General features: G+C 38.8%; 1 protein-coding gene and 1 long non-coding RNA gene across 2 annotated transcripts; both read right to left on the bottom strand.

Moving 5' to 3' along the window:
* Positions 1–10,917: 10,917 nt before the first annotated feature.
* LOC124871772 lies at positions 10,918–11,858 on the bottom strand. Its single transcript, XR_007039112.1, has 2 exons — positions 11,471–11,858; positions 10,918–11,363 (listed from the first exon to the last, which is right to left on the bottom strand). It is a non-coding gene; the product is annotated as an uncharacterized LOC124871772 (long non-coding RNA).
* A 4,014-nt stretch (positions 11,859–15,872) lies between these two features.
* Positions 15,873–20,045, bottom strand: LOC124871668. Its single transcript, XM_047371135.1, has 2 exons — positions 19,521–20,045; positions 15,873–19,411 (listed from the first exon to the last, which is right to left on the bottom strand). Exon 2 carries the CDS (start codon positions 18,190–18,192, stop codon positions 16,624–16,626), a length of 1,569 nt encoding a protein of 522 aa, XP_047227091.1. The 5' UTR covers positions 18,193–19,411; positions 19,521–20,045; the 3' UTR covers positions 15,873–16,623.
* Between the last annotated feature and the right edge of the window lie 1,353 nt (positions 20,046–21,398).

Raw genomic sequence — 21,398 nt, 5'->3', positions numbered from 1 at the left:
ATTTTTACAAATCTCCTCATCAGGAGATGCTAGTAGCACATCATCAACATATAGTAAAACCTGACTACCTCCTGGAGGGTCAAACTTGGCCATACTTGCACTCATTACCTGAAAGTATATAGTTGGACTTTCACAGTAGGCTTGAGGTAGTCTGGTATAAGTATATCTTTGTCCCTCAAAGGTAAATGCAAACCAGAACTGCCTATCTTTTCTGTTGATGGAGCTTGTTTTTTAACTGGAAAAATGGGGGTGTTACATGGTGAATCCTCACATTTTATTATCACCCCTGCAGTTATTAAATCCTTTATTACTGGTTTAATTCCTTCACGAGCATCATATTTCAAAGGGTATTATTTATTCTGGGCCTGTATTCTGTTTTTGCTCTAATTTGAACAGGTAATGCTCCTTTACTAAACCCACATCAGTAGGGTCTGTTGACCATAATTTATCAGGGACTTCATTCAAAAACTGTTCCTCCTGTTCAGTAAGGAATAGTTCTCATTGTTGTTTTGTATGCAAATGTATCCCTTCCTGCACTGTCACTGTCCAAAATAATAATTTTCTAGTTAATCCTGTGGATGCACTAGTTTCTGTATTCATTATTGTTACAAACCAGTCTGTGACATCTTTTCCCCTCTGCACTATTCTGCCCATATTATGCTACTTGAGTTCTTTATCCTTGAATAAAGATATTTGTGGAGGTGACCACATGTTGCAGAGCTTCCTAGTGTCTTCCTCTAACACTACTTCAGCAACTGACGTACTTTTCCCATCTGTATAAACATAAGTTACCATGACTTTGGTAGGGGTTACTTTATTTAATACTTCTTCATAAATTTTATCTTGTCCAGGAGTATTTTTATACCACATGGTAATATGTAGATCATCTGGTGTCATCTGATCTTATAGTTGAGTAATAACATTTCTTCCTTCTGTTAGTAAAGCTGTCCCTATGTCTAGGGGTTGCTTATTCAGAACATCCAGTTAATAGTGGTAATAAGGTGGTCCTACTCCTTTTTTAACATCAACACCCTGATGTGTATTGTCTGTAATCTCCTCTGCTCACTCCTCTCTGACCCCTGCGGTTTTTGTCCTCTGCCTCTAATTTTTTCTCTACCTCTGTTGTTTTAATAATAACTTCTTCTTCTTGCTGAAAAAAGGTGTTGCCTATGTATTTATTTTTCCTTCATAACTTTTTCTGCATGGAGGGCATGATTTACATAGTCTTCTAGATTTGCTGTGGGGAACCCTATAAAATATCTCCTTACCCAGGTATTAATTGCTTCCCTGGAACCAGCATGTAGTGCATTTTTTTTTTTTTTTTAACTGCTGTTAATAAGCTCCTTGCTTATTGTAGACCACTATGTATTTTAAACACTTTTGTCAGTCTAATCCTATATTCTTCAAAAGGTTATTCCTCTTTTTGTTTCACTCTGGCTATTAAAAAGAGTAAAATATTTTCTAAGGTTACACAGAAAAAACCCATGTCATGCCATGAACCTCCGTGACATGCTGTATCAACAGCCTTCAGCGTCTCAAAACAATAATAATAAAAAATAAACACAAATAAAACATACATGAGGTACAGCCATGGTGGGGATGGATTTATTCACCAAAAGGACTCATTTTAGCCCATCTTATCCTGTCAAACCTCATCAGATCTTTGGTACAAAACAAAAACTTTCCACCTGCTCTTTTACTCCCTTTCTTCTGTCCTGCTATTCCACTGTGCAAGTCTATCAAAAAATTACTTCTTAGCCCTCTGACCTTTTCTGCTTTCCACAAAAACGTCCATTCTTATCTCCTGCATCACATCTCTCTCTTTTTAGTTACTTTTAAGCAGTAATCTACATCCTCATCTACATTACTGCTTTGTCCATTTTTCTTAAATCACGTTTACTTTTAATGTACTTTTAATTATTGCATCCTACGGATCACCTAATTTTTTTTTTTTTTTTTTAGAGTTTAAACGACCATCATAATGATATGTGGTTATCCATTTATCTAAATATTTTAATTTTAATATTTTAATTTGATCATGTGCTTCCATAAATTTCCAATCTTTACATTATTATTAATTTTAGTGTATTTAAATCACCCTTTTCCCATTTTTTGATTTAAATTTGGTCCAGCATATAAATACCTAGGGTATTCTAAATACTGGGTTTTTCTCTTCAGTAGGGTGACAGAAAAATCTCCTTTTGTGGTAATTCTCACTTCAACTCTTTCGAGTGGAGAATTCTTGCCTTTGCTTCCACAAAAGTTAGTCACTTACAATCCTACTGTTTTTGGTATGAGGTAAAACCTAGTGGTTTAAATCCTCCATTTATTTCTCACATGCACACATTTAAACGCAGATTTTACTTAGTATTTTTTTTTTTTGTTGTTTAAAATACTTAAACGCAGATTTTACTTAGTATTTTTTTGTTGTTTAAAATACTTAAATGCAGATTTTACTTAGTATTTTTTTTGTTGTTTAAAATACTTAAACGCAGATTTTACTTAGTATTTTTTTGTTGTTTGAAATACTTAAACGCAGACTCCGCTGTTCTGGAAACACGGAATTTTAGTATTACTTTCTTAATACTTAAGAGGACTCTGTCGTCCCCTATAACCTCGGAATTTTCAGTATTTTCCCTAATACTTTAAGCAGAACTTCGGCACACTGCTGTTACCTGTCAGTGCCTAGGTTCATAGGGTTTGTTTACTTTACGCAATGACCCCCAGTCATTCGTCACACTTTTGTTTTAAATCCAGATTCAACTCACCACTTTGTCCTCTCCTCTCTCTCTCAGAGTTCCGTCAGCCGTCAGACTCCAGCGGGCGGGCCGAAATCCAGTCCCGGAAAGGGTCTGTGTGTCTTCCTGTTGAAAACAGCCGTGCGCACGGTCTTTTCCTGGAGTCTACGCTGGAACCATCAGGCGTAGTTGGAATCCGGCTCGAAGGACCAAATTAATGTCAGGTTTAATCAACCTAACAATATTTATAACAACACAAAAAGAAAAGAGAGACAAAGTATTAGTTCCTTTTACTCGCTTTGCGAGGAGAAACGGTCAAGATTTGCTCAGTTACAGATCTCGCACCGCTCTGAAGCCTATCCGACCGCTTCCTCTTTTTATTGTCTTTCGGGGGTCCCTAGTTTACAAAAACATTGTTCTCTAAAGGATGGGGGGAAACAACAGCTGCATCGTAAACAGGTCATAAACAGCTTTATACATTAACAACACATTTCCCACAGTCTCTTCCAACTGGTAGGGTCAGTTGTGCCTTTTTGTTGAGTGTAATCAGCCTTCATCTTTATGACCTCCTTCATCTTTATGACCTCCTCTACTGGACTGCTTCCTTCTCTGCTAGTTCAGCTCCATTTATTATCCTGCAGACAAACTCATCACATCCTTTCTCACACATACATCATGAAAGGTTATATAATCAAATAGTCAAGTTAAAGAATAGGAGAAAATATAAGGTAAATCTATATTCAATTATTCCAACAGATTCAGTGTGGCATCTTTGGATGTATCTGTAAACAGGTTTATATGATATTTTATTGAACTATGCTTAAAATACATATATATTGTTGTTTTTATTTTATTTTTATTTTTTTCTACCCTGCTGCTCGACAGCTGTGTCTTCCACAGAGCTCTCTGTCGAATCTGTAAACAGTTTTATCGGAGGTTTAAAACAAAGTCTCTAATAACACATAAATAAAATACATTCACTCTCAAAGAAAAACAGATAGTTCTTAGGACTTACTTTCTGGAGGTGCCGGTAACTTATCCGGTGTGTCTTCAGCGGAAATGATAATAATTGCCGGAGGAGTATTCAAAGAATCAGTTTTAATTTCTGTGTTAGAAGAAAGTTCAGATGTTGTTGGGGGTTTTTCTTGTTTGGAAATAATTCGCCTTCTTAATTTTGACTGTCGATTCCTGAATCCTCCAACTTGATCATTCGGGTTTACCTCTCTCATCAAATCTATAAATTGAAACATTGTCAAGGGTTAACTATAATATATATATATATATATATATATATATATATATATATATATATTTTTATTGCATTTAACATTTACTTACCATATTCTGATTGTGTCAAGATGAAATCATCAAGGTCATCAGCGGTGGGTTCTGTGACAAAGAAACAAATATATATATATATATATATAAACAATATTAGAGAACATTCACATGCATTTAATGATTTCTTAAAGATGAATACTTACTTACTTACTTACTTTTAAAGATGTCATTGTACTTTTGTGAATCATTAGAAGTAGAAGCCACAATTTCCAGGTTTCCTGAAATATTTACCGACATTTTTTCTTGTCAGTACTGGTATTTTCAATGTAACAAGTGTTGTGTTTCAAAGACATTCAGCATTTGAATACCCTGACACTGAGGTTAGCCAATGAAACAGAGCCCCCGAAAAACATTTACACACAATATTTATACCAGAACATGACAGTGTTATCTGTTGTGGAATTTGCCTAACCATCAAAACTTCTGATAATGGTTTTTGCAGCTTTCTCCAATAACACAGAGGTTCAGAGGGATAAGGCAACCCAAATGACAGTGTTATCTCAACTGCAAAGACTCTATGTTTTAAGACCAAAACCCTTCTTGAGTTCAAAGGTGGTATGGTTATCTAAGGAACAGACCTAACTGCCCTTCCTGACATCGCCCCTAACAGATGGATATAGAATAACTGTAACCCCCTGAATAACCTTTTTACGCTAAGATGAAAAAGTAAATGTTTTAGAAAAGCTACAGGTAACTAAAATTATCATTCCTTTTTCCTAAAATGGAGTCTCTCATGATTCAAAACAAACACATCATTGCTAGAGTCAATTTGTAACTTGGAAACAGTATACTAAGAGATTGTAAAGTTGTTTTTTTTTTTTTTTTTCTGTTAATCTCATATTCGTCTTACCTCTTTCATCTGCTTTCCTGTCTGTTGACGCAGAAGCTGAAGGTTTTCTCGTTCCATCGATGTAGGGAAGCACAATCTTTTATTTACTTTTTTTAGGTCTTTTCTATTTTGAACTGATTTAGACTGGCTCATATATTCAACAATTAGGTCCTGCTGTAAAGCAAAATGAACTTACAGTTCTGTCAGGTTACATAGTTCATTTATTAGGATTTCATGTGATAGGTCAACATTAAGTTGATTATACCTTTAAAATATAAAAGGATGCATGTCTTTTTGTTTTTAGATGTATTAACGCCTGAAAAACATAGAGATTATTAATAACACCCTTAAACACACCCCTGTGTGTTTTAATTGGCTCATTTAAGGCCTTCCCCGTAACACCCTTAAACACACCCCTGTGTTTTAATTGACTCATTTAAGGTATCGCCCCTAATGACGACAAGCAATCAGCATCCATGGTTACGCCCCTTGGACACACCCCCCTGCTTGACCACCTGACCTCCCGCCCACATGGCCCCCACATGGCGCCAACCGGAAGTCCCGCCCTCACAGGAAGCCCCGCCCACCTGTCAAAAAGTTTGACGAAAGGGTGTACTTAAATTCTCTTGTAATGTCACACAGTTCTAAACACCCACCCCCACCAAACACCCCACTTCCCCACCCCTTCATACACAAGCACACTGCTTCATAAATTTTTCTAAATAAATAAAGGCAACAATGCATTTTGTTGCAAGTTTCAAGTTTCAGTTGTACAAAAGATTTGTAAGAACATGAACAATGCTTAGGTGAAGCTAAAATTTATTTATTCTAGAATTCTAGAATTGTACTGCTCAAGGTGGCAGCAGGTTGGAGTAGCTCTGTTACTTTTGATTCTGATTTATTCTTTTTTGGGAACTCTTCCTCTTGTGGTGGATACAGTAGATTGTTTTTATTTTTTTATTTTTTGGACAACTGTCCTCTCCGGTATCAGATGCTGTGCAGCTTGGAGGATTTTTCCTAATACTTTCTATTTGTGGACATTTGTTATGATGCGTTGCCATGGCAACCGGGAGCAGCTGATTAATATCTCAAAAGCTCAAATAATACTTCAACTACAACTCCAAATCCCTGATGAGTTGAAAAGGAGACGCCGTGGATGCAGAGCAGGAGCTAAGAGAAGAGAGAGAAGGAGGAAGTTCAAACCATCTCTTCCGTCGATTATGATGGGCAATGTGAGATCGTTGGGAAACAAGTTGGATGAACTCCAAGCCCTACAAAGGAGGACCCAGCCAGAGTACCGGGCATGCAGTATCATGTGTTTTACTGAGACATGGCTGCAGGATCATATCCCTGACTCCAGCATCTCTCTGCCGGGCTTTTTAACCATATGAGCAGACAGAGATTTAAAGAGGAGCGGCAAATGTAAAGGAGGTGGACTGGCAGTACTTGTGAACAACAGATGGTGTAATCCAGGACATGTAACTGTGAAGTGTCGTCTCTGCAGTCCAGATATTGAACTGTTGGCAGTACGTTTTCGTCCATATTATTTACCCAGAGTTCACCAGTGTTATTTTGGCAACAGTATACGTTCCACCTTCCGCTGTTGCCGACACTGCATGTGATGCCATCAGCTCAGTTGTTGCTAAGCTACAGACACAGAATTATTGAGGAGTTTACAGAAGCAACTTAAAGTCAAGATAAGAGACAGCAAGGAGGTGTACAAGAAGAAGCTGGAGAGCAAGCTCCAGCAAAACAGTATCAAAGATGTGTGGTCAAGGATGAAGAAGATCACAAGCTTCAAGCAGAAGGATGATCGGACCGATGGAGGTCTGGACAGAGCCAATGAACTGAGCACATTCTTTAATAGGTTCAGTTCAGAAACAAGCTTCGCATCCTCCTCTCCTGCTCACAGCCAAACAGACATCCCACCCTCCTTTGACACACAGGACCCACAGCTGTCCAGTAACACCTCAAATGTTTTATCTTCCACCTCAGCCCTAGACCCTTCTGCTTCTACATGTTTGCCTTCAACCATATCAAAAGATGCTGATGCTTCCTTTGCTTCCCCCTTCCACCTGTGTGTCTCAAGAAGTCAAGTGAAGATGCAACTGGAGAGACTGAATCGGAATAAGGCTGCAGGTCCAGATCGTGTCAGCCCTAGAGTCCTGAAGGGCCGTGCAGAGCAGCTCTGTGAAATTCTGCAGCACCTCTTCAACCTTAGTCTGGCCCAGAAGAAGGTTCCAGTGTTGTGTAAGACCTCCTGTCTTGTTCCGGTACCAAAGAAAACTCACCCATCAGTCCTCAATGACTATAGACCTGTTGCCCTGACATCCCACACTATGAAGGTCCTAGAAATACTCCTGTTGGCCCTCCTGAGTAAGCAAACAATAAACTATCAGGATCTCCTTCAGTTTGCTTATCACTGTGAAGTTGGAGTTGAAGATGCCATCATACATCTGCTTCAACAAACCCACTGTCATCTGGACAAAGCCAGCAGCTCTGTGAGGATCATGTTCTTTTATTTCTCCAGTGAATTTAACACAATTCAACCCGATTTGCTTTGTCAGAAACTCCAGAAGACTCAGGTGGAGGCCTCAACAATCTCCTGGATCAAAGACTACCTGACAAACAGACTACAGTTTGTGAGACTGAAGGGTTGTGAGTCTAACCAGGTAGCCAGCAGCACAGGAGCACCACAGGGGACTGTACTCTCACCATTCCTCTTCACTTTGTACACCTCAGACCTCCAGTACAAGACAGACTCCTGTCATCTGCAGAAATATTCGGGTGATTCTGCAGTTGTGGGGTGGATCAGAGATGGACAAGAAGATGAGTACAGGAAGCTGGTGGAACTCTTTGTGGCAAGATGTAGAATGAAATCACCTCATCTTGAACGTGACTAAAACAAAGGATATGATTGTAGATTTTAAGAGAAATAGAAATAGATAAAACATTATTTCCATCATGGGAGAAGAAGTGGAGGTGGTGGAGGAGTATAAATATCTCAGTGTTCACCTGGACAACAGACTGGAGTGGAGATGCAACTGTGAAGCCATCTACAAGAAGGGACAGAGCAGACTATACTTCTTGAGGAAGCTTAGGTCCTTTGGTGTTTGCAGCAAGATGCTGCATATCTTCTATAACTCTGTTGTGGAGAGTGTGATCTCTTCTGCCATCATCTGCTGGGGAAGCAGCATCAGAGCCAGGGACTTAAAAAAGCTCAACAAGCTGATAAAAAAGGCAGCCTCTGTTCTGGGGACTCCTCTAGAACCTCTGGAGATCATTGTGGAAAGACGGATTCTTCATAAAACGAAGAACATTATGGAGAACCCTGAGCATCCTCTTCATGAGACTGTCCTACAACAACAGTGTCTTCAGTCAGAGGCTTCTTCAGATGTGCTGTAAGACAGACGCTACAGGAGGTCCTTCCTGCCCACAGCCATCAGCATCTACAACGGCTCTTTGAAGAAACCTTCATAATGAGCTACAACATTTAATTTCCCTTTGGGATTAATAAAGTATTTTTGAATTAAAACTGTGGCACTTGAGAAGCTCTGGATAAAACATATTTACAAACAAAGAAGGTTCATCTTAAATGCAAAATGTATACATTTTTGTACAGTTTTGGCTTAATTAATGCTCTGAGAAAGCTTTTATTTCAGCAAAAGCCATGTTTTAGAGTCTGTATCCTCCAGTTAATGATTATTCAATTACTAAATTAGTTGACAATTATTTATATAGCTAAGGTCAGTCATAATGCAACTCCAAAGGATCACAATTCAAAAATAGTTACAATAGAAGGTAACTGTGACATGAGTCATATTTTTATTTAGATGTTTTATTTGGGAAATTGTCGTGTTAAAGTCTGGCATTAAAAGGCAGGTATCTTATTTTATAGACGTATTTGACAAAGGATGGTGAATATGAATCTGCCAGGGAAGAAAAGAGCGGGACTACAGAGAAGCTGAATGTGCTGAGGTTTGTATGCCCTGGGGGTTGGGGGACTCCCAAAAAGCAGGAAGTAAAAGAGGAATATTCAAAAAGAAAAGCACTGTGAAATATTACATTTGCATCTGCTTACAATGTGAATGCAACAGATTTCTTGTAACATCTTGGCTTTCATCCTTATTGGGGAACTTAGCACCTGATTGTGTATAAATTTTCAGTAGCACTCTCCATCTCTGGATAATTTGAACAGGCAAACCATGAAAGCATAAAAGGTTCTAAAGATTAAACAAAAGAAGATACTTGTCTCAGCAGTGAGAATATATTCCATCACGATCTCTGACTTGTCCAATTGCAAGGTATATTGCTTTAGTGCTCAGTGGTGAGGGAAGGTGGTTTATGATGTTCAACAAAACTTCCTGGAGTGGGTGTATGTGCATGTGTGTGTGTGTGTGTGTGTGTGTGTGTGTGTGTGTGTGTAGACTTGGGTCCTTTTAAATTAAGTCCACAAAAAGAAGAAAATACCAAAAAAGAAAAGAGAGTGTATAACAAAGCCACTTTTTAAGCCACTCTTAAATCCACACCTGCCTCCATCTAATAGAATTGAGAGTGAGTATGTGTGTTTTCAACTGGAGACGCTCTTCAACACACATTTACACAATCTTCAGGAATTAACTTCCCAATCAGTTTGATGTAACCAGCTTCTGTTTAAGGTAGCACATTCACCTTAGACACCTTCATGTGTCTCTCAGATGGCTTTCAGTGGATCTATAGTTATAGTAGTGATCCAACGTTCATAAAGACAGTACTCAATCTCAAACTGGCTATGACATGCAACGGTGATACACTTGGACTAGCTGTAACACTTCTGAAAATGAGAGTCCTGAACTATTTATTAAACCCAGGGACATATGCAAAATTCAGTTTTTTAGCCTTTAAATAAATGCCTCAGTAGCATTTAAAGAGACCGCACCAAAACAATTTGCTCTCAGATGTACCTCAGAACAGGGATAAAAGAAGAGCCTGTGGTGCTACAATTACAAAGAAGTCAGACCAAAGCATTGCAGTTCCACTTTATATAGAACAAAACCTAATGATTTAAGTGTAAAAAAGAAGGATTTAAAAGCATATGTCCCCTTTAAACCCCAAAAGAATAGTTTATCATCACAGTCAGAGGCATGATCTTGGGAAAAGAAGGAAAAAGTAACAGTCCTGCCACCTGCTGGGTTGCTGAGGTTATTACCATTAGGTGTGATTATGCAGTTAGTGTTTATCATAATGTAAATATTGCTACATATAACCCCTATAAGTGTGTCAAAAGTCTCTATAATCCTATTATAATTTAATAAGATATTTTGTTCACCTGAAAGAGAAGATGCATTATTGAGGACATAAAACATGTTTTTGTAGCATTTTGTATTATTATTTTGTATTCAAAAGGGTTTACTGGGGAATTAGTTGCACTTTTTTCCAAAAAACCATTGTGTTTTATGAATTAAAACCATTGCACTTCAGTAATTTTTTTCTCATTGTTGCATTGAAACACAAAGTAGTGTATTATATACTACATACTATACTATAACGGGCATTGCCTGAATAACGAGGTTTCCTATAAAAACAGAAAAAAACTTTTGCATGCTTTTCTTTTCAGTATTTCTATAACGGTGTACAGGTTTCTGTAAAAAATAAAAATCAATCACCTCATCCAAACATCTGCTGCCCGGTTCCTGACCTACACCAAAACAATCACATTTCACCGTCCTTAAATCACTGCAATGAAACTCTGTTTGAGAAATTATAGAATTTAATTTTGTTGATAAGGCATGAATTGCCTTGGGCCTAAATACATTTCAGAGTTCTTCCCTTTACCAGAACTAAACAAGGAGATGCAGCATTTAGGTTATATGCTCTGGAACCAACTGACTGGAAGCCTCAGTGGTGGTTGGCTCCTTTAAATCAGGAGTAAAAATATGAATGTCCACTGCATCTTTACCATAAAGATTAAAGATTGCTTAAACATTTCTATCATGTCTAAGCATTTTTATTTGCTGAAGTTTTTCGTCATTTTAACATTTCTTTCTTTTATTTTTCAATTTAATTCAGTTTATTTGTAAACTGCATCACAACAAAGGTGGGGTCAAAAGGCACGTTATATAAGAAACCCCACACAATTATTTACAGAAATACACCATTAATTCAGTCAAATCATACAGACAGATTCAAAGTGAATTACAAACATTTCAAATTGATCCTAGCTAATCAACAGTGGTTTTCTAAGCAAACCTAGCTGATGGCATTAAGTCAGTGACTTGCAGCAATCCCTCATACTGAGAATGCATGCAACAGAAAGGAGAACTGTTCTTTAACAAGAAGAAACCTCCAGCAGATCCTGGCATCCTTCGCACCTCAGCGCAACTCGGCCTGTGCAGAGATCGCGGGAGCCTGGCATCGCCGGCTGCACGCCACCAATGAGGCCGCTGTTCACTTCCAATTGTTGCCACTAAGGGGGACTGTGAGAGACATGTCATATGATCTTCGGTCATGCAGAGTTCTGGTCTGGCGAGAAACATTCAAAATTTGCAGTAAATCGGACCTTCCAGATGGAAGCTGCACTCACTTGTTTATTTGTGGGCGGGGCTAAAACAATGCCATGAATTGCCTGTGCCAACATGTTCAGCATTGATCCCTGATGATGTATACTACATTTCAAGTGGATCCGATTATGTATGAGGGAGATAGAGCACTTGAAATATCCTAGGGGGTGCTGTTAATCCATATTTCAATGTAATCCAATAGTGGTGTTTGGGGGCTGACAAAGATCAACCATATTCATTTCGGAGTAAATCGACCTTCTTGATGGAAGCTATACTCATTTGTTTCTTAGTGGGCGGGGCTAAACTGATGTCATCAATTGACTGTGTCAAAATGTCCATCATTAACTCATGATCATGTATACTACATTTCAAGTGGATCGGATGATGTATAAGAAAGATATAGCCCTTGAAATGTCCTAGGGGGCGCTGTTGATCCAAATTTCAATGTAATCCAATAGAGGTGTTTGGGGGCTGACAAAGATCAACAATATTTATTTTGGAGTGAATTGGACCATACATGTGTAATTTAGAGGCAAACATATGGCCATGGCGTGACATCAGAATTCGCCACGCCGCCACAGCCACACCCTCCAGCCAAACCAGTCAGTATTGGTGACTGTCTTAGACCATCATGTTATCTGTTACTTGGAACAGTCATTGATTAGGTGAAGAACATCAAAAATTGACTCTCTAAAGGAAAACATGACACTTCCTGTTCTCAGGGGGCGGGGCTTTGATGATGTCAGCATCTGATCATTGAATATTGTTCAAGGCCAGAGGCAGATCAATCTCAGAAGGTTTCAGGTCTCTGCACCTTTTCTTGTAGAAGCTATATCAATTTCATCTTTTATGGTGAGAAGTCATATTTTGAGGCGTGGCCACGCCCACATGCTTTAATATATCAAAAAGCTTTTGATAACTTTTGATCCCCAATCCCTTAAGAGTATACTGAGTGATTTTCAAGTCTTTAAGTCAAAAGCTGTAGGAGGAGTTCGCTCAGATATGCGGGCTAGAAAGGGAAAATTCGGGGACAAAATAACAAATTCAATCCAAAATGGACGACTTCCTGTGGGTTTGGACCAATGCTCCAAGATACTTTTTTGTAGGTCCTGACAAGTTACATATGTGTATCAAATTTCATAATTCTCAGTCAAAGCATGACTTGGGGGTGATTTGTTTACATATTCTAGGGGGCGCTGTGGACGAATTAGACCACGCCCACCAAATATGTCATCAGATCTCTCTTGGGGACTGGACTAGGATTCATCACATTAAATTTGGTGCAGATCAGATGATGTATGTGGAAGTTAAAGCGAAACGTATGGCCATGGCGTGACATCAGACTTCGCAACACTGCCACGGCTACACCTGTCAGTACTGGAGACCAAGTTAGACCATCGTGTTATCTGTCATTGGAGGCAGTTTCAAGTTGATTAGGTGAAGGAGATCAAATATGGGCCACACTAAGTGAAACATTACACTTCTTGTTCTCAGGGGGCGGGGCTTCAATGATGTCAGCAGTTGACCATTGAATATTGTTCCAGTCATCATATGGATAAATCCCAGAAGGTTCATGTCTCTGTGACTTTCCTTGTAGAAACTATAACAGTTTCATTTTTCATGGCGAGAAGTCATATTTTGAGGCGTTGCCACGCCCACACGCTTTCATGTATCAAAAAGCTTTTGATAACTTTTGATCCCCAGTGCGTTAAGAGTATACTGAGTGATTTTCAAGTCTCTAAGTCAAAAGCTGTAGGAGGAATTCGCTCAGATATGGAGGCTAGAAAGTGCAAATCTGGGGTCAAAATGGCAACTTTAATCCAAAATAACCCACTTCCTGTTGGGTTTGGACCAACGCTCCAAGTTGTAGGTCTTGAGAAGTGAAATATGTGTACCAAATTTCATAATCCTCGGTCAAAGCATGGCTTGGGGCTGATTTTTTATAATTTTCTAGGGGGCGCTGTGGACAAATTAGGGAATGCCCACCAAATATCTGATCAGATCTCTGTTGGGGACTGGACAAGGATCAATCACATTGAATTTGGTGCAGATCAGATGATGTATGTGGAAATTAAAGCCGAACGTATGGCCATGGCGTGACGTCCAACTTCGCCGCGCCACCATGGCCACGCCCTTTTATGAAAAGCTACTGTGCTTCAAATGAAGTTTGACCCACTAGTTATCTGTCTTCTGACACAGTTTCAAGTTGAATGGGTCAAGATGGTCAGAGAGGCACGTTTGTAAGTGAAAAAAGTGACTTCCTGTTCTCAGGGGGCGTGGCTTTGATGATGTCATAATTTGACCCCATAGGATATTTGGTGACCTGAGAGGGTTCAATAATACCAGGTTTGGTGTATTTCAGCCAATTTATGTGAAAGTTATTGCTGTTCGAAATTCGCGGCGAGAAGTCTAAATTTGAGGCCTGGTCTCGCCCCTGCAACATGCTCAAAAACTCAAAATTTTGATAACTTTTATCAATGCCTTAACTACATACTGACCAAATATGAAATCGGTAGCTCAAAATTCCTAGGAGGAGTTTGTTAAAGTTCGACATGTATGAAAAGTGAAAAATGTCCAAAAATGACCCTTTGACCCGAAATGGCCGACTTCCTGTTGGTTTTACGGCATACCCCAAAGAGACTTTTTTTCATGATTTGGGGAGATCTAGCTATGTACCAAATTTAAACTTTCTAGGACTTACCATTTGGCCTATCTCACTTTAGGGGGCGCTGTAGAGCCGTTTGGTCACGCCCATTTTCAATTCCATTAAAAACCTTAAATTTCACTAGGGAGACAATTTTGGGTAAAGTTTGGTGAGTTTTTGAATATGTTAAAGCCGCAAAAAAGGCAATTCATTTGTCGCCTGAACAAGAAATAAATAAACGGAGCAATTACAATAGGCCCTTGCAGGCCTACCTTAAACCGAGCAATTACAATAGGCCCTTGCAGGCCTACCTGCTTGGGCCTAATTAAAATTAAAAATAGTTCACAAGTCTCAAATCGCGAGTTGTGTCTAAAATTTATTGAGTGCCTAAAGTCTGTTTGAGTCTGAAGTCACTGTATGTGCGAGTCCGAAGTTCGAGTCCCCATTTATGCTATAGATAAGCATAGCTGAGTTTCATCATATATCTCGACATATCTCCACATATATCTACACTATACTATAAATACAAGTACATATAAGTACATATATATATATATATTTATATATATATATATATATATATATATATATATATATATATATATATATATATATATTAATATCATATAATATACTCTCATATTCATAATCATGGCAAAAAAAACAAAAAAATACAAATAATGCTTGTATTAAGGGGCTGCATGGTGGTGCACTTGGTAGCACTGTTGCCTTGCAGCAAGAAGGTCCTGGGTTCAATTCCCAGCCAGGGGTCTTTCTGCATGGAGTTTGCATGGCTTCCTCCCACAGTCCAAAGAAATGCCTCTTAGGTTAATTGGTTTCTCTAAATTGCCCTTAGGTGTATGAGTGTGTGCATGGTTGTCTGTGTGTTTCCCTGCGACTTGCTGGTGACCTGTCCAGGGCATACCCTGCCTCTTGCCCATAGACTGGTGGAGATAGGCACCAGCTTCCCCATGACCCACTATGGAATAAGCAGTAGAAAATGACTGACTGATTTAATGTGACAATGAAATTGTGAAATAATTGAATTCATATTAAATTCTTAGCTCATTATAATGAAATAAATTTCATTTTCCATTAATATAAAATAATTTTCATATAAAATGTTTACCTAATTATTGTTGAGGCTATTATTATGCAATTCAAGCTGTTTTTTTTATTTTAAAATGTCATTTTTTTTAAAGGTCAGCTTTTATAGGGGGAAGCCAGAGTACCTGGAGAGAACCCACACATGCACAGGGAGGACATGCAAATTCCAATGCAGCCACCAGATATTTTACAGATTCTGACTGACTTTCTTTGAAAATAAAGCTAACTTAGACTGAATTGTTTACTGTTACCTAAGTTTTTGTTAAATGTGGTGAATAGGATTATAATTCAAGGTAACTGGTTGGCCAATCAGTCTCATTGGGGGTTAAGCGTGTTTTACTTATTCACAATAGAAAAGACCTAAAAAAATCTCTGCATATCTCCACATATATCTACCCTATACTATAAATACAAGTACATATAAGTACATATACATATATATATATATACATATATATATATATTAAAATTAAATAATATACTCTCATATTCATAATCATTACAAAAAAAAAAAATACAATTAATGCTTGTATTAAGGGGCTGCATGGTGGTGCACTTGGTAGCACTGTTGCCTTGCACCAAGAAGGTCCTGGGTTCAATTCCCAGCCAGGGGTTGCTCTTTCTGCATGGAGTTTGCATGGCTTCCACCCACAGTCCAAAGAAATGCCTGTTAGGTTAATTGGTCTCTCTAAATTGCCCTTAGGTGTATGAGTGTGTTCATGGTTGTCAGTGTGTTTCCCTGTGACGGGCTGGTGACCTGTCCAGGGCATACCCTGCCTCTTGCCCATAGACTGGTGGAGATAGGCACCAGCTTCCTCATGACCCACTATGGAATAAGCAGTAGAAAATGACTGACTGATTTAATGTGACAATGAAATTGTGAAATAATTGAATGCTTATTAAATTCTTAGCTCATTATTATGAAATAAATTTCATTTTCCATTAATATAAAATAATTTTCATATAAAATGTTTACCTAATTATTGTTGAGGCTATTATTATGCAATTCAAGCTGTTTTTTTTATTTTAAAATGTCATTTTTTTTAAAGGTCAGCTTTTATAGGGGGAAGCCAGAGTACCTGGAGAGAACCCACACATGCACAGGGAGGACATGCAAATTCCAATGCAGCCACCAGATATTTTACAGATTCTGACTGACTTTCTTTGAAAATAAAGCTAACTTAGACTGAATTGTTTACTGTTACCTAAGTTTTTGTTAAATGTGGTGAATAGGATTATAATTCAAGGTAACTGGTTGGCCAATCAGTCTCATTGGGGGTTAAACGTGTTTTACTTATGTTATACTATTCATCTTTTTTCTATCAAGCAACCTAATTGGTTCCCTGTTTTGTTTGATTTTAGAAATATGTTTACGTTTTATAATGTGTGCGAAAACCACAATTTATACTTCACACATATATAGACTCAGTTTTGTTGTGATGGTGGCAATGGTGCAACCTTATTATTCTTTTTAAAACAAAAGTACCACGGTCTTTTCTTGTGACAGGTATTTCTGGCATGGTGGCCAGGGATACTAGGGTAATGGTTTGTGGGGAAACTAGCTTTACTGGGAGTTGCCATTTGAGGGTATTTTGCCCTCTCACACGCCGTAGATGAGCTGGTAGAGGGCATATGTGTGCTTTTAATAAGCTCTTCAAAGGTTGACTCCATGCTAACAATCAATGTGTCTCTGATGGTTTCTAATTTAATGTGAATAGCATCAGAAATGTTTTTTTCAGAAAAATCAAAGATCCTTATAATGTCATTGGTAATTAATTGTTTTAAGTGAGCCAACCTCTCTACTGGTATAGATGTAATTTCTTTCTGAAGATCCATGCCTATTTGAATGTGCTTCTTTTCAGTATGCTGTGGTTTTTGAGATAAGGATATGGCAGAGATCTCAGGGGAGAGTGTTTTGGTCTTTTGTAATTGACATGCTTCATTTTCACTCTGATCAGATGAATCTAGATGCCGAGCTTGGAGTTTGGATTTTATCGGGTCAGATGTAGTGTAAGTAAATTTTGTACAGAGTAGAGAAGGCATGCAGCAAACTGTCTCACTCATAGACGTACCCACTGGTTGGATCTCCTCTGAATTAAATCCTTCAGTTTCTGACTGACTGATTGCCTCTGTATAGAAAGAACTCTGGTCCAATTTTGTTGTAATTGATACAGTGTCAGGAGCAATACTTTTGCTGCTACCTTCTGATGAGTCCTTCTTCTCGGTCTGTTGGTCTTTTTGACATTGTTTGTGTTTTCCTAAGTCATTAACACCTGATTTCACCCTTTGAATGAATGTTTCAGAGCCTTTCAGAGCCTCTTGTGAATCTTTTGTATAGCTAGGTAACCTAAAGCTAGATGCCTTTCCAATAAGTTCGCCTCCAGGCTCACTGGAATCCAAATTAGAAGATTCTTTTTGCGATTTGGTTTCACTTGTTGACTGCATATTTTTAACGAAATCTGTGACAGTTGACTCCTCTTCAATATTTCCTGTTAAATGGGAAAAATCATCATAGGGCAGATAAGAAGGAGCCTCCTCTGACTTACAATGTTTCTTTTCTGCGTCACTGGTTGAATCGACATGGATAACACCAGGGTCCTCTGATTTGAATGCTTCACCTTCTACCTCGGTGATCGCCTCTATATGGACAGAGGAAAATGTTTCAGTCCCATCTGGCTTACATTCGTCCTCTCCAGCCTCGGCTTCAGCATTTGGTCTCTTTTTAATAGATTTGTGTTTTCCTAAGCCCTTAAGAGCTGATTTCAGTCTTTGAATGAAGGTTACAGAGCCTGTGAGTTTGGACTCTTGATTGTCACTGGTTTCATATGTATCCGTGATGCTATTGTCTGTGATAAATGTAGATCCTTCTTGTGAATGGTTTGTATAGCTAGGTAACCTAAAGCTAGAAGCCTTTCCAATACGTTCGCCTCCAGGCTCACTGGAATCCAAATGAGAAGATTCTTTTTGCGATTTGGTTTCACTTGTTGACTCCATATTTTTACCGCAATCTGTGACAGTTGACTCCTCTTCAATATTTCCTGTTAAATGGGAAAAACCATCATAGGGCAGATAAGAAGGAGTCTCCTCTGAGTTACATTGTTTCTTTTCTGCCTCACTGGTTGAATTGACATGGATAACACCAGGGTCCTCTGATTTGAATTCTACACCTTCTACCTCGGTGATCGCCTCTATATGGACAGAGGAAAATGTTTCAGTCCCCTCTGGCTTACATTCGTCCTCTCCAGCGTCGGCCTCAGTATTTGGTCTCTTTTTAATAGATTTGTGTTTTCCTAAGCCCTTAAAAGCTGATTTCAGTCTTTGAATGAAGGTTGTGAGGGCATTCGGTTTAGACTTCTGATCTTCACTGTGTCCATCTGTATCAGCGATGTTACAGTTTGTGGTAGATGTAGAGTCTCTTTGTGGCAGTTTCCCAAAAAGTTCACCCCCAGATGCACTGGCATTTAAAGAAGAATAATCCTCTTGGGATTTGGTTTTACTAGCCAGCGCTGTGTTTGCAATGACATTGGTGACAGTGGATTCCACCTCAATACTGTGCAGCAGATCTGTTGAACGTGCTTTAGTCTCCACCGACTTACAGTCCTCTTTCCCAGCCTCAGTGATTGGCTCTACAAGGCCAGAGCAGAGTATTTCACCGGGTTTACATTTATCTTTTACTCCCACAGGTACCAGCTCTACATGGACAGAGTTCAGATCTTTTGAAGCAGTTGATGATGTTGGCAGTGTTGTTGGGAACTTTGACTCCAAAGATGATGTAGATGAGTCTCTTACACTGCTTTTGTTAAAAGCATCATCATCTAAGTCTTTCTCCTCATCCTGTTGCCTCTTTTTAGGAGATTTGCACTTTCCTAAGCCCTTAAAAGCTGATTTCACCCTTTGACAGATGGTTTTGGAGGCTTTTGGTTCAGGCTTCTGATCTTCACTGGGTCTGTCTTTATCAGTGGTATTACTGTCTCTGATAGATATTTTTGGTGACTCATTTGTAATCAAATTGTTAACAATGGATTCCTCTTCAAGAATATCAGTTAATGTGGATGCCAGTTTACTGTTAGATTGATCATATTCTGCCCTTAACGAAGCCCGTCGACTTGCAAAAAAATCTTTCAAATAGGATGTCACTTCTGCATTATAGTGACCAGGTTGAGTTATTCTACAGATCCCATTTACTGTTGTAATCCCAATCCTTTCCTCTTGTCTCCAATTGGAACACAAACACAATAGTTTATCAACATCGTTCGTAACCTGATCAAATCTATCCAAGATTAGTTCCTCAGCCAAGTGTGGTAAAGAGGGAGAAATGGCACCTATTAAAGATGAATCTCCTTTCGTTGACTTCGTTGGAAGTGCTTCATGCTTTCTGAATTCAGGCATCTTCAGAATATCTTTGTGAATTGTAAATGATCTTTAAAATCTTAAAACTATATGTCCAGAAACACTAGTATACTGGACCATTCTGGCCTCAGAATTAAAAGTGTACACGTTTAAGGCTCTGTGATGTCATCTCTGTTCTTAGATCTAGGGTGATGTCATGTGCTTTGAAGTAGTGTGATGTCACTGCTCCAAAGCACATGTAATGTCACACAGTTCTAAACACCCACCCCCACCAAACACCCCACTTCCCCACCCCTTCATACACAAGCACACTGCTTCATACATTTTTCTAAATAAATAAAGGCAACAATGCATTTTGTTGCAAGTTTCAAGTTTCAGTTGTACAAAAGATTTGTAAGAACATGAACAATAGAGAGAATTTAAGTACACCCTTTCATCAAACTTTTTGACAGGTGGGTGGGACTTCCGGTGAGGGTGGGACTTCCGGTTGGTGCCATGTGGGTGCCATGTGGGCAGGAGGTCACGTGGTCAAGCAGGTGGTGTGTCCAAAGGGGCGTAACCGTGGATGCTGATTGGTTGTCGTCATTAGGGGCGATACCTTAAATGAGTCAATTAAAACACAGGGGTGTGTTTGTTATAAATAGAACAAGACAAATATGGTATTATCGGAAACTGTTTGGCATCAGCACCAATTAAAAATAGAGGGGGTGTGTTTGTAAGCATCGTTAAACCTTGAATAACCCAATGAAAACAATAGGGCGTGCTTTAGTGTTTATTTTAAATACAGTGATAAAACTCTGCACTTTACATGCAGCATTCGTTGGAAAAGAACACCCGTTCAACAATGGCTAGAGTTAAGAGAGTTTATCGTCAAGCGGAGGAGAAACGCAACGCGTGCCAAGATGATGATGAACAAGCAACTGCATCATATACTTCCTCAACTGAGATACCTATCGGAATTCCCGTCATGACATACTCTACCAATGATGAGGATCCAACATCAACTTCAACAACCGTGGTTGAAAATCAGACCTCGGGTCGGCCAAGAGGTATGTCAGTTCTGTGCGAAACCTCAGTGACCGTCTACCAGTATTCATCCCGTGAATTGAATGCTCCTAAGAAATCAACATACTACATCTGCAGGGTACAAAGACCCCCGTTCGACACTGCAGGAAGAATGGTCTTTGGAGCCATATGGCCTGGTTGGCAGCTGGGGTTATATTTTCATGTATGAAATAGGAGAGCTTTGCCTGTATCAATTGGATCAAGATGAGATATTTAATGGATCACTGGCTCTGTGTACTCTCACCCACAGCGACTGGGCTGTGTTAAGGCTTGCAATCCCGCACCTTAATGATAGCCCTGAAACAGTCTCAAGGCAGGAGAGGGAGGAAGAAGAAGAAGAAAATGAACTGTCTCCTCGACCTGTAAAACGGGCGAGAATGTTTCATATACCATCCGATATAGAAATAGCTGAGAGAGAACCTCTCTTTAGCGCAGTGTGGGGGTCAAAAACCACAGCAACTTCTATGTCATGTCATGGAGCGTGCGGATTATCAATGCAGCAAGTGTTGTCGAAATACACCGGAGATGTGATTAAGAATGATTTAATGGTATTAAACTTTGTGAAAAAATATCAGAAATGTGTCGTTAATCAAAGTTGTACATTTTATACTCAGGGAACATGCTCTTTGGAGATATTTATGGATTGTTATGGAATTTAAATTGTCTTATTTGTTTTTATTGTTTTTTTTTTTTTTTCTTATGATTTAATATTTGTGTAATGATATCATATGTCAGTGTGTGAAGTAGAGAACGAAGTTAGACTTGAAAAATATAATCAATAAATA

The sequence above is a fragment of the Girardinichthys multiradiatus genome, chromosome 7 (genome assembly GCF_021462225.1).
Source record: "Girardinichthys multiradiatus isolate DD_20200921_A chromosome 7, DD_fGirMul_XY1, whole genome shotgun sequence".
Taxonomy (NCBI): Eukaryota; Metazoa; Chordata; class Actinopteri; order Cyprinodontiformes; family Goodeidae; genus Girardinichthys; species Girardinichthys multiradiatus.
This window is presented reverse-complemented; position numbering and strand designations above follow the sequence as displayed.